This window comes from Phyllostomus hastatus, unplaced genomic scaffold (assembly GCF_019186645.2).
Source record: "Phyllostomus hastatus isolate PE091 unplaced genomic scaffold, TTU_PhHast_1.1 phas_scaffold_114, whole genome shotgun sequence".
In the NCBI taxonomy this organism is placed as follows: domain Eukaryota; kingdom Metazoa; phylum Chordata; class Mammalia; order Chiroptera; family Phyllostomidae; genus Phyllostomus; species Phyllostomus hastatus.
The window spans coordinates 8,378,813-8,392,351 of NW_025334006.1; the positions used below are offsets into that span (position 1 = coordinate 8,378,813).

Here is a 13,539-nt window from a genome sequence, read left to right on the forward strand (position 1 = left end):
AGGAAGCAACCGATCAATGTTTCTGTCACATTGATGTTTCTCTCACTTTCCCTAAAGCTGATGAACGTATCCTCAGGTGAGATTAAAAACAATAATAAAATTAAATTAAATTTTTAAAAAGTTGATTTGCTGTTCTAGGGAAGCATAGTCGGACAGACAAGTACTGCCAGAATCCCAGGATAGGGAATTATTTGTAAGACTTTAAAAATAGATCACCCATGCCCAAAATATTACTTGATAGCGTATCACCTTTAATTAAAGTGTTAACTAAATCAGGCCTTTCCTTCCCATAAATTAAAATGGTTTTACATTTAATGTGAGCTACATATTAACCACTGAGAGGGCACAAACCTCAAGGATGCACAAACAGGTACACATATCCATAAACATAAATGCATGTAAGTGTGCCAGAATCTTCTGAAAGAATGTCCCTGCTGTTCCTCTGCACCTGCCTCGCAGCATGCCCATCTCACCCCAGGGTGGCCCCACACCTGTCCAGTGGCCCCTACCTACTGTGTGCCATCAGAGCGCAGCAGTTAAGGGATGGGCCGCGTACAGCCAGACAGCCTGCGTTCAAGTTCAAGTCTCACCACTCTCTAGTTCTGTGACCTTAAACAACTACCTAACTCTTCTGTGCCTCAGTTTCCCTTTACAATGGAGATGATAAGAGTGCCTGGGCTTATTGCCAGGATTAGGAAAGTTAACATATACAATATAAAGTGCTCAGAAGAATGCTCAGCCTATAGTAGATACTTTATACGTGTTTTCTAAATAAAAATAAATCAATAATTAAAACCCTGTATCCTCAGCATGCTAACCTTGCTTGAACATGCTTTCCCTCTTTCTAGAACATTCTTTTTCATGATAGCTCCTCTCTTCTCTTCCTTCAGTACTTTGTTCAGTTACTGCCTCAGCAACCCTGATTATTCTACCCCATCCTACCCCTTTCTTGTTTATTTCTGTTGGTAGCATTTATCACTTTTTAATATACTAGATAATCATTTGCTTATGTATCTTGTTTGTGACCCATCAGCTCCAACCAGAAGGCAAGGATCTTATCTGTCTGTTTGCTACTCAACCCTGAGCACCTAGGACAGTGGCTGTCACAGAGACGGCACAGTGAACAGTAGTTACTTCTGGGACCCAGTGGCGCTAGGATTGGAACGGGAGTGAGATGTAGCTTTCCCTAAATGCCCTTTTGCACCATTTTATATTTTATCACATGCTTCAGTTCTTTCACAAGGAAAAGTGAGAAACAAAATAGTGGGAATAAAAGGGTACATGGACCTGAGGGAGAAGCCAGTAGCACAAAACAGTAAGACTTCAGTTATCCATGACCGGGGGAGGGTTCGGGAAGAAAGGCCGCCTTTAGGCCTTACCCCTGAGAAAAAGTGGAATGACTCCTCAGAAATGGCACACAGCCCTGGGCTTGAAGCACAGCATGTACACAGGATAGCAAGGAGTCTTAAAAAGCCTGCTTTTCCATTGTGCAATACGTGTCCTGTACCTATGGGTACAATGAGAAATTTTTCCATGGCAAAAAGCCTATTTCCAGGCACAGTAAACAGAAGTGTTTGCACAGGGCTGTTTGCCCACTTCTACCACTGCGGCGTGGACAGGCAGGTGGCCTCGGTGCCTGGGAGTCCTTGGGCAGGAACAGCTGATCTGCGTCCACAGCCTTCTCAGACACAAGGGCCCTTCCTCATTCCCTAACAGACCCTCTGGAAACTGATACAGATGACAGGATCCCATACAAGAGCACTGGACTTCCAATGAACTATTCTGTAAACTTATCCCAACTGGTTTGGAGTAAAACTCTGCTCTAAGTTATCTTTGGGGTCCCCCACTTATCTTTTTAGTGTCTCCATTTCCATCCCCTTGTTTTACTCCCTCTCTGTTCCCTCCTGTCAGGAGACCAACTGGTAAGTCATTAGCCCCTTGGATAATGTATTGTACATTCTACAAGTTTTTGCCTTTAAAAAATGGCCAATAGGAACAAAATAATAATGTTGATGTTATTGATAATAATGAGGATGATGACAGCCATAGCTGATGGTAGCAGTTATTGTTTATTGAATATTCACTAACCATGGATACAATTTGTCATATTGAATCCTCCCATAATGTAATGAGGTAAATACTTACCTTATACTCATACCCATGTTATAGATGAAGAATGAAAAGTCACATAGCAAATGGCAGATGAGGCGTTTTGAAGAACTGTCTCTAGAAGTTTTTGCTGTAAGGAATGGTATCATATCATTCAAACGAATGAATTTGTAAGGTGGACACTTTGACCCTGTAGAGACAGAGCTGGGAAGAGTCAGATGATCACAGCAACCCTGAACAGCAAAGAAATTGACCCTCGAGGCTTGAAACTTGAAAATAAACCACTGTGTCTATGCCTAGGTCCAGTCCTGACTAACAAGCATGAGATTACCTGGGGCAATTCACATAACCTCTGTGTGTTTGAGATTATTGTTGAATTCGGTGAGGTAATGCCAGTTAAGTGTTTGCAATTGTGTGTGTGCGGGGGGGACATTTAGATGCCATATATTTTGATTGCTATAAATCCCTACTATCAGAACAATTTATTTCTAGCTTCCAAATAATGGAAGTGCTTTTTCATCTGATTTAATAATGTAGTTGTTGATCCATTTTCTATAGGTTTTTATTAGAAAGGTAATATAACAATAGAATTTCAAAGGGAATCACTCCAAATCCCATTTCTCTAATAGTAATTATTTTTATTTTTGCATATTGCCTTCAAGTTTTATAAATTCTGAGAAGTTACATGAAGAGCACACTACACTGAGTCATTTCAGATTTTTATCTCACTCCATCACAAACCAGCTGTTAGACCTCAGGGGAGTCCCATCTTGCCTTAGTTTCCCAAAGGATAAAGTGAAGAGGCAGGACCAGACGGTCTTTAAAATCTCTCTAGATCTCACAGTCTATGGTTTTTATCTATAATCTACTTTCTTTTTTGCTTTCTCAATAGTTAAGGTACATGTAAGAAATATTTGCCAAGTTAGTTACCATTCTAAACAATGGGAAATAAAGTTTCATGTAGTGGCTTCTGTGACTGTAAGGTTATAGTTATCCCCCCACCAAGGAATTTCAAAAGTAGTAACCAAATTACCAAAAAGCTATGAAAGTTAATATTTCAATGCATTCATTATATATATGTTTGCAACTAAAATATTGGCAATTCCGTACATTAATTATAAGTAAGCATTTAGTTTGGCAGGCCATTCTAATCTTTGTTGATATACAGTTATTAATTCAGAACATAAATACAAAAATGTTCCTTTGGTATTTTTTTCCATGTGGTATTATTGATTTTTAAAGTTTCTCTACAAAAATATCAGGAAGAGGAAAACAGAGAAGAAAAGAAAAAGGAATGACTCTACCTGACTTAGCTCACGTTGGCAGAAATACATCTATGTAAATGTCTAAAATGTCTGTAACTGTTAATGGGATGAAGCAATCCCTCTCCTGCACTGTCACTTGGCGTGTAACCTGTTATAACCTTTCTAGAGGCATTTGACAATAGTAATCAAGAGCTTAACTATGTTCCTACTCTCTGGCTGAGTAATTCCACTCACAAGAATTTGTGCTAGAGAAATAATAAGTGCACAAATGCTTTGTTGCAGTATTAGCATAGAACTGTAAAGATCTGTAAATAATGGAAATGTCCAGAAATAGAAGAACATCTAAGTAACTGAGGCCACACACAGTATATCAAATATATGTGTACATAAATGTATATATATTTTTTATTGCTTTTAGACAGAGAGAGAAACATCGATTTGCTATTCCACTTACTTATGCATTCATGAGTTGATGCTTGTTCATGCTCTGACAGGGAATCAAACCTGCAACCTTGGTGTATTGGAACGATACTCTAACCAACTGAGCTACCTGGCTAAGGCCTAAATGTGTATATATTCATGATATATATGTGTGTGTGTGGGGGGGGACATTTTTCCTCCCTCAGCCAGATCATGGTGTAGGTACCAAAGGTTCTTATGGCTACTGGCTTAGTCACTATTTCTAGGTCTTTTTAGTGAATAGAGGAGCTAAAAAATACATATGTACTTTTATATATGCTTCATAAGTTTCTATCGTTAATTTCTAATACAAATTCAGAACTACAGGGTAATTAGCTAACCTTTTCTTTTTTTTAAATTCATAGTTTCTCCCTCCCATGCTGAGAAATCTGATTCTCAAGGACACTGAGCATGATAGAATCAGAATATCCTATAATTAATATTTGCTTGTCCCATGTCCCCCAGGCTAGCAATATCAACATCACCACCAGCAATGTGATGACCAAGAACTGATGAGAAGCGTTTCGCAGTTCTTTCTGTTTCCAGGGTGCACCACATGACAACTGTGTCAGTCAAATTAAGGTTTCTCAAAATAACGCTGCATATGCTAACAACTGGGTGCACAATTAGGCTTTTTTTAAATATAGGAATTTCATTTTAAAATGAATATTTTTATAATTAGGTAAAATACCTGCATAATTCCAAAGTCAAATTTATGAAACAAGGTAAATTTTAAAAAGTGTAGTTTCTATCATTGTCCCTTCCACTTCTTCCTTTCCACCTCTTATAGGTAACTATTATTTTGTTTGTTCTTTAATATAGGCAAATATGTCTCTCTCTCTATATATATATATATCTATGTGTGTGTATGTCTATATATGTGTATATATAAATATATGTAAATATATATTTATATCCATTTTTACATAAATGATAGCATCCTGGACTACTTTTCTCCTAGTTGCTGTTTTACTTAACAATATACCCTAGTGATCAACCCATAGAAATATATCTAAAGAGTCTTAATTCCATTTTGCAGCTGCACAGAATTCCACTGTGTAGCTGTACCACACTCTGTTCAACCACTCCTCTATTAATAGATTTGTTTGTTTCCAGTCTTTTGCTATTATAGTTTCTGTCCTATGGTTTTGTAATATATTTATATATACTTAAGTCCATCTTCTCATACCAATAGCAGGGGAGTTATCAAAGACTATTAGGGTCATGTCAAAAGAACTGAGGAGCCAATTTGAAGATGCTACCATAGACCAAATAGGGATAACTTCAGCATTAATAAGAATAAAAATAAAATGTTTTGAATTACAATGCTTCAATTAATGAGTTCAAATGCTAATTAAAAAAACAAGAAAACAAAACACCTACTTGGCCATCATTGGCACGTGTCAGAAATAAACTCAAGGAATAATAAGGTTAAAATATCTCTAGTTTGTGAGCTTTGGTAGACTAACAGATCTGGGTGACATGATGAAAGAAGAGATGATGACACGTTATGCCCCTCCCAATGGCAACACACAAAACTACCTATGAGCAGTCTTGCCAAAAAACAATCTGAATCTTATAAAGCCAACAGATAGTTCTGAGGAACTCAGAAGACAGAAGAACATGTCCACCACACACTGGGGATGCAATGAGGGAAATCCAGCCTCTGGGAAGTTCTGCTGGACAAACAACTTGGTCTCTTCAACAAGTTAATTGCAGTGGGAACCCACATGTATTTGAAAAGATTTAACAGACATATCAGCCAAGCTCAGTACTGTCTGTGAATCTTATCTGATGCCTGCTTCAAACAAATTATAAATATACATTATGACATTTATGAGGTCATTGAAAATTCGAAGATAGACTGAATATTTCACATTACTAAAAAATTTCTATTCCTTTCTCCTCACCCCCTTCCATTTGGCAACCATCAACTTATTCTTTATATCTACAGGTCTGTTTCTGTTTTGTTTGGCTTATTCATTTATTTCATTTTTCTAGATTCTACAGATAAGTGAGATTACATTCTTTATAATCATGAAAAAGTTATTTAAAAAGAAAAACCTTTTAGCTGTTTAACAATATCGTTTTCATAATTCAAATAGAATTCACTTGTCATGCAGTGCATAAAATTACTTTGAATGTTTTAAATATAATTGGGCAAAACAATTTACTCAATATTTAATTATATTTAGTTTTGATTAGGCACCAATACTCTTTCATGAGGTTGGGAAATTCCATCATTTAATATAATAAAATAATCTCAAAATTATAGTTTAGGAGTAAACAGTTAATTTTTTTTTCTCCCTCTTACATAACACAAAAACAACTGATCCAGTTTGGCATAAACTTTCTTCTCCAAAGTCACCTTTGTGCTGAAATTCAGCACCTCAGATTTCAGTCAAATAACTTGCAGATGAGACAAGGTTTCTTAACACAATTTTCTTGTAATTTTACTACAGTGTTAGTTCCTGGTAACTTGGGAAAATCCTTTTTTCATAGTTAAATAGGTCGGGTGAATGCTTCTGTCTCCTATTTTCTAACATGCAGAGAGAACAGGGAGTTTAAATAACTCCTTTTGTATTGCTGAAATAAATGTAAAGCCGTGACAGTAGATGCAACTAACGAAAAAGAGAGTTAATGGGTATTTTTAGCATATTAATAGTTAATACTGGTACTGTAGGGTTTGTCATTCAAGTATGAGAAAATTAGTCCTTAAGATCAGTAAAATTTTAAACCAAGTTACAAAAACAAGTATGTTTTATAATTACATATAGACATTTAATTATATCATTCATCTGAATCTTCTTTAATCAGATAACAGTCTCTTCTTCATTTATTTTGAAAGAAAGACATTTTATTTATACAATTTTCCTTCTTTGTTCCTATGTAATTTTCTCCTAAAGAAACCATAGTCCTCTCTTGTTATGAAATATATTAACAGATTATTATTAAAGTAACATTATGTTCTGAATGTAGACCTTAAAACAAAGTTATTGGTGAATGTAGCCATTCATTTGGAAGTGAAATTTTCTGATTTAAAAAATGTCCCATTTGTCCATTTGAGTTCCATGGATTGTTTTACACTTCACATAAACTCCATCTGCATTTACGGCTCTGTGCCAGGCTTTGTGCTACGTATTTTTGTATACAATCTCAATTATTTCCTACAAACAATAACTCTATGAAATAGTTATTTTGGAGAGAGGTTAAGTTGCTTGTTAAGGTCACACAAGAATGTAGTTGGGCACAAATCTTGTGTCACAACTTTTAAGTTTATGAACACTGGTGATTGAGAGCATATGTAGCAGCCCTTGGTTTGTGACAAGCTTTGCACTAGAAAGTACTGGTGCAAAGGCTGGTAGTCATCTGTCTTACTGTAAAGTCAGTGTTCTCTGCCTCCCATACACACTGGAAGATGTACCGGAAGTGCAACGTGCTTCCTGTCGCAGCCAAGATGGTGCCAGCTGAGATGGAGCCCCTCTCACGAAGAAACCGACCAAGAGGCGTCAAGGAGAAGGGACAGGCCAATCTGTTCCTCACAACGGCAAAGCCGAACTGGCTTTCTGCCTCAATCTTTTAATGCATTTAAGAAGGTTCAGACATCCTTTAAGCCTGGGAATACACAGTGTTTTGATTTGGTGACCAGCAAACTAAAAGTCAACCTGAGAAAGTTGATTTCTTGACCTATTTCCATCAAGGGTCACTTGTTTCATCCCAATGGACTCAAAGCTAAGAATTAAAAACCCCAACTTTAGTAAATTATATGTTTGAAATACCAAGAGTTCTAATTAGATGTACATCCCAAATGCCAGTAGAGCCCACTCTATTCATTTACTCATAACTTCATGAAAAACTGTTTGTTTGGGATGTGGTTTTTAAAAAGCAATTTACCTTCAGGCTGAGTTAAAGAATGGAACATGTGAGAAAAGAATTTTCCAGCTTTTGTTGACTCAGTGATGAAAAGGAAAAATACGTTTATAAAAATTTGGCTGCTTGGTAACTAAAAAATAATTGATCTAAGAACCCTGAAATTTTGCACATTAAGGGCTAAGTCTAATTACAAATTTCAAACATAATTTTCCAGTGCAAACCCTTGTTCTAGCTTCTAATGCTACAAAATCATTCTGATGGGCATCAGCTAGGCATCAAATTATTAACTATTCCTATAAAGTTGTGCTTGAAGTTACTACTGGAATATTTTATTTGTGGAAACACAAATACAGTTACACAATACCTTGGAAGTAGACTTGAACTAAAGGATCTTAAAAATAAATAGGAACAACAAAAATAAAACATGACTAACTCTCCTGCCACCATCAAAACAAATGTTTCCAAGGACTTGAAGCCAAGAACTAACAGAAATCCATAAACATAAAGGCCAAGATAATCTGTTGAATCTACGAGGTCTCTCTATATGTGACACATCAAAATTCTAAAAACCAAATGAAAAAACCCACCTGCTTTGAAGGAAAAAATGTCAAAGAGCATTGACCTTTTCTGCTTCTCCGCCTACCACAGGAATCCCAGCTTGCAGTTAATTTTAAAGTTACCGAATCTCCCAAAATTGTGGAAGATGGATGTCTTAAAAGTGCAGTAGGTTTGATCGCATAGGTCATATCCACATTAGTGAGGTTGTAATTACTGAGGGAAGGGTAATCTAGTTCATCCACTTTAATAACCAATTCTTTGTCAGATTTGCCACGGAGCCAATGCAACTTAATTATTAAGACACACTCATATTAGATTGAACTATTTTCAATCCAGGAGTTTTTATTACGGAGAGAAAGCTGGAGCAATGTAGGCAATTGTGTGCATCCTTTCTCCTTTTCTGTATCTCCGTTCTTGTTTATGTAGAAGGTATTGAACTGAACTTCTTTCACTCTTAATGTTTCACATCTTGTTTTCTTTTAGAAAAAATTGAACTAGATTTTAAAAAGCTGCAGGGTAAGTGTTGGTGGCTTGCTCCCAGACTGCTGATCTGGAGAACAACAGACCAAATTCTGGCTGCCCAGAGAAACCCTGCATACACAACTAACACATCATCTAGATTTTATCGGACCTCTCCCAAGCACTTCCTTGGGTGCCCAACCTCTCCTTGAATCCACGCACACAGTATTTCTTTTCATTTGGTTGCAATGTTGCTAAAGGGCATGGTCACTTGAAAGGAAGCTGAACTTGGAGTCAGAATCCATGTGTGAGTTCCAGCTCTTCAGAGCACCAGTTAAAGGCAATTTAGTGCAGTGGGTAAGTGCGTGCCTGCTAAAGCCACTTTCTAGCTATGTGACCCTAGGCAAGTTATTTAAATCTTGTGCCTCAGTTTTCTCATTTATAAAATGGTGACGATATCAATAATGACCTCATAGAATTGTTGTGAAGGTTAAATGTCTTAATAGGGCTTAGAACAGAGCCTCAGGTATCCTAAGCACTCAGTAAATGTTAGTAATTATTATTACTAGCTGCATGACCTTGGGGAACTCACCTTACCTCTACGAGACTCTATTTCTTCCTACAAAAAGGGATCAGAACTTCACGTGGTCTTTATGAAGACCAAATAAACTCACACAACATAGGTGACAATCATTTTAAAAAACTTATCCAAGTATTAGACAACTCTTTCAATCAACTAGAATTAGTTCCTTTCTGCTCTATGCTTCTATAGTACTTAAAACATACACATGTAACACACACACACACGCACACACACCCCTGCTGGAGCACTCATCATATTGTATCATAAGAATTTGCTTACTTGTCCATGTCCCCCACTGACAGTGCATCCTCTGATTCCCCTCTGCACTGTCAGCGCGGTGGACATACCTGGTACAGGACAGGTACTCAATAAGTATTTGTCCAAACGACTGAGCAGGAATTCTCAATGCTTTTGCCAAGAATGATGGATTATCACCTTCTGCCAAGTGTCCTCAGCAGACCACCCCAAAATGTGCTTGTTTTTCCTCGGCCGCAATATATTGAGATTCTGTCATATCAAATGCAGCTGTGTGGTTGCATCCACTTATTCCTTTTACTTAATAAATAATTATTGAGCATGTATCGTGTGCCAGGTCCTATGCTGGGCTCCATATAGTGTACCACAAGTGGCAAGTGCCCAGGCTAATTTAATTCCCACATACTATATTGGAAGGACCTATTTACCATTGAATCCTTTACAACTGGAGATAAGTTCCTTGGTTTGACTCCTTCCAGCAGAATCTTAGGGTAGGAACAAAATGGTTTCTCAGAAGTGGTAGCCCTTATAGAATAATAAAGGTTGGGGATCTGACTTCCTAAATTCAAATTCTTGCTCTGTTTTGTACAGTAAACCCTTGGACAAATTACGTAATCCCTTTAAATCTAACCTTTCTTGTCTCTAAGATGGTGCTAGTAGAACTGATGTGAGTATTAATAGCAACCCATATTAATTGCTTATTACAATACCTACCAAATAGTAAGCACTTGCTACTGTAATTAATCCAATCCAATATACTGGTGTTTGAAGTTCCATCACAAATGTATTCAATGAGTGGGGCATTCATGCCCAGCTTCTGCTTGAATTACCAACAGGGTTAGGACACTTACAACCTCCAGCAGTTTTCTACTTGATTGCTGGGAAAATCTCACTGTTGAACATTCTAGTGGCTTATAATATACATGCTTACATCTTTCACTCACGGGTCCTTGATCTGTCATTCAGGATTACCGAGGAGCAATTGAATCTCTCCTCTGCAGGACAGCCTAGCTCTCGCCCTCCTCCTCACACACCCACATACAACCTGAGCTCCTTGAATCATTTCTGGTATGACACTGATGACCAGATCCCTTAAAGATTTTATTTATTTATTTTTAGGCAGAGGGGAAGGGAGAAAGAAAGACAGGGAGGGAAACATCAATATGTGGTTACCTCTCATGTGCCCCCGACTGGGGACCTGGCCTGCAACCCACACATGTGCCCTGACTGGGAATTGAACCAGCAACACTTTGGTTTGCAGGCTGGTGCTCAGTCCACTGAGCCACACCAGCCAGGGCGTCCTTTTTACCCTTCTTGAAAAATCTTTTCTTTATCAATGTCTCTCTAAAGGTTGAAGATCCAAATTCATGAAACAGAACAACTGTGGCCTGATCACCAGTGAGTACTAGAGAACTACTTTCCCACTTGCACACTCTGTTTCTATTAATACAACAAAAGATTGATATTTTTGGAAGCTATATCACACTGTGTTAATTCATCATCTACTCATAATCAACAGGAGACTAAAGCTTCCTATGTGAGCAATTGTAGGCCATCTTGCCCTCTACCTGTACTAGTACAATTGAAGTTTGGGATCCATGAGTACTTTATATTTGTCCTCATTGACTTTATATTGTCCAATGTGATTCATCATTATATTTTGTCACGCTTTGCAGGGCAGGGGAATTCTGATTGCAGCACTCAACTTATTTGTTATTCCTTCCAGTTGTGTGTCATCTCTAGATTTGTTCAGCATACCGTCAATGTTATCATCTTTGGCAGCAATAAAACATTAAGGGGACAAGGCTGCAAAGCAGACTTGCATAGATCCCTAGGGATCCCTAGGTGTGCATCAGACTCTTAAATTTTTTAAGACATCATTTATTTAATCAACAAATATTTATTGAATGCTTACCATATACCCAGTGTTAAGTACATAGTGGCAAAAATAAAAAGTAAAAATCCCTGCCCCCATGAAGCTTACATTCTAAAAGGGGAAATAAAGAATAAACAAATAAGAAGAGAAATACATAATAATGAGTTTTTTTAAGTGAAAAACAAAGCAAGTAAGGGGCTAGAGAAGGTTACCAGCCCCTTAGTGGGTGGGTGGAGTGAGGGGTTGTCTGTAGGCAGTAAGGACAATGCAGAGTTGTTTGGACTTTCAGTGTCCCACTCATGTCCTGCATTCTTAGTGTGCGTCTGGCCCCCAAGGTGTCCCAGAGTGCGCTGCAAGTCTTTCTAATTTCTCAAAACTCACTTTTCTCTAAGTGTAGTCATATTAGGAAAAAATCAAGAGATTAATGATGGGGAATTTAAATAGTCACGAAATAAAAAAGAAAATATGAAAGGATGTAATTCCTTAAGAGACTTCACTACATTTCTTCACATGCATGGGACATTCAAACATTGTGAGGCCAGCTGGGCTAGCAGGGAAGCCAGTCACGACTCCTGATGAGGACTCCAGAGAGAGAATTCTAAAATTACTGCTCTACAAGGATAGTATATAGTGGGGGGACTCAACAATAGAGGAAAAACAGAAAAGCTAACACTTACCTTATTCCAATCCCCATGTTCTCAAGTATCGACTGGGATATAAATCCAATTGTTTGTGGAAAGTCAGGAGGATGGAATGCTTGGGTGACCCAAACGCGCCTCAGCGAGCCTGGAGGTTGACCTCTGGAAAAGACGTCCATAAGGGACAGGTTTGAAATCTGCCTTTATCATCCACGCTCTGCTCATGGTTCTAACATTAATAAATTCTTCTAAAAGTTTCAGATACTCTCCAGATAGTTTACATGTTGGAGGGGTTTGATAAATCTTCATTTTGTACAATCCTAATTGCACCCTTGGATTGGAAATTTATTTTATATTCTCACAATTAGACTTTTTTTCAATCACAGTTGACATTCAACATTAGTTTATATTAGTTTCAGGTGCACGGCATGGTGGTTAATTAATTATATAATTTAAAAAATGATCCTCTCCAGTATGTCTACTACCCACCTGGCACAGAGTTATTACAATATCATTGATTATATTCCCTATGCTGTGCTTTACAGCCCCATGACTATTTTGAAAGTATCAATCTGTACATCTTAGTACCTCACCTTTTTCATGCAGCCCCGCCCCAACTATCTCCCAGCTGACAACCATCAGGTTGGTTTGTCCTCTGATCTATGAGTCTGTCTGTGTGTTGTTATGTTAATTTATTTTGGTTTTTAGATTCTACATATAAGTGAAATCATATGGCATTGTCTTCCTCTAACTTAATTCATTTAACATAACAGTCTCTAGGTCCATTCATGTTGCTGCAAATGGTAAGGTTTCATTTTTTTTAATGGCTGAGTGATATCCCATTGTGTACATGTACCACATCTTCTTTATCCAGTCACCTATTGATGGGTACTTAGGTTGCCTCCATATCCTCACATTTTAACATTTATATTCATTCATTCCTTTACTGAGCAGCTATTTTGTACCAAATATTTTCTTGGTGCTTGGAATGCAAAGGCAACTAGGAAAATATGGTCCCTGCTTACAGGACCTTATAGTAGAGGGCAAGATAGAAACAGAAAAGGCAGCTCTGAGAAAGCACTGTGTTATGAAGAGAAAATCACCCAGAGCTCTAAGGGGGTCACATAGCCCAGGCTTTGGTAGAATTGGAAGTTAGTGACTTTTCCACGAAGATTTTCAAGGCTGTGAAGGAGTCTGTCCAATAAAGGGGTGAGGCAGGCCTCTGTCGGCTGATGCAAGTGTTGGAGGTGACAGAAAGGGCTGTGCATGCTGTGCATCTAGCACTGAAAATCATTCAGTGCAGCTGAGGCAGGGTGGTCAGAGAGGAGCCTGGAAGGTACATGGGACCAATTATTCATAACCTTACAAGCCATGTCCTAGAGGAGGTAGAATCTACTGAAATTTGTGATTGCTTGAATGTTTGAGTTTTAAAGGGAAGGAAGTCAAGGCTGCTGCTCAGATTTC

At 37.8% G+C, this 13,539-nt stretch overlaps 1 protein-coding gene across 4 annotated transcripts in view; it reads right to left on the reverse strand.

Moving 5' to 3' along the window:
• Positions 1 to 13,539, reverse strand: part of MKLN1 (muskelin 1) — a 335,011-nt gene that overhangs the window by 295,122 nt on the left and 26,350 nt on the right. For 2 of the 4 annotated variants that reach the window (XM_045855614.1, XM_045855612.1), the window contains exon 2: positions 12,115 to 12,237. In XM_045855614.1, coding sequence (XP_045711570.1) covers positions 12,115 to 12,131 — 17 coding nt within the window. In that variant the 5' untranslated portion in view covers positions 12,132 to 12,237. Of the gene's footprint in view, positions 1 to 12,114; positions 12,239 to 13,539 lie in introns of those variants that run through there. The other 2 variants (XM_045855615.1, XM_045855616.1) reach the window with 2 other exon arrangements.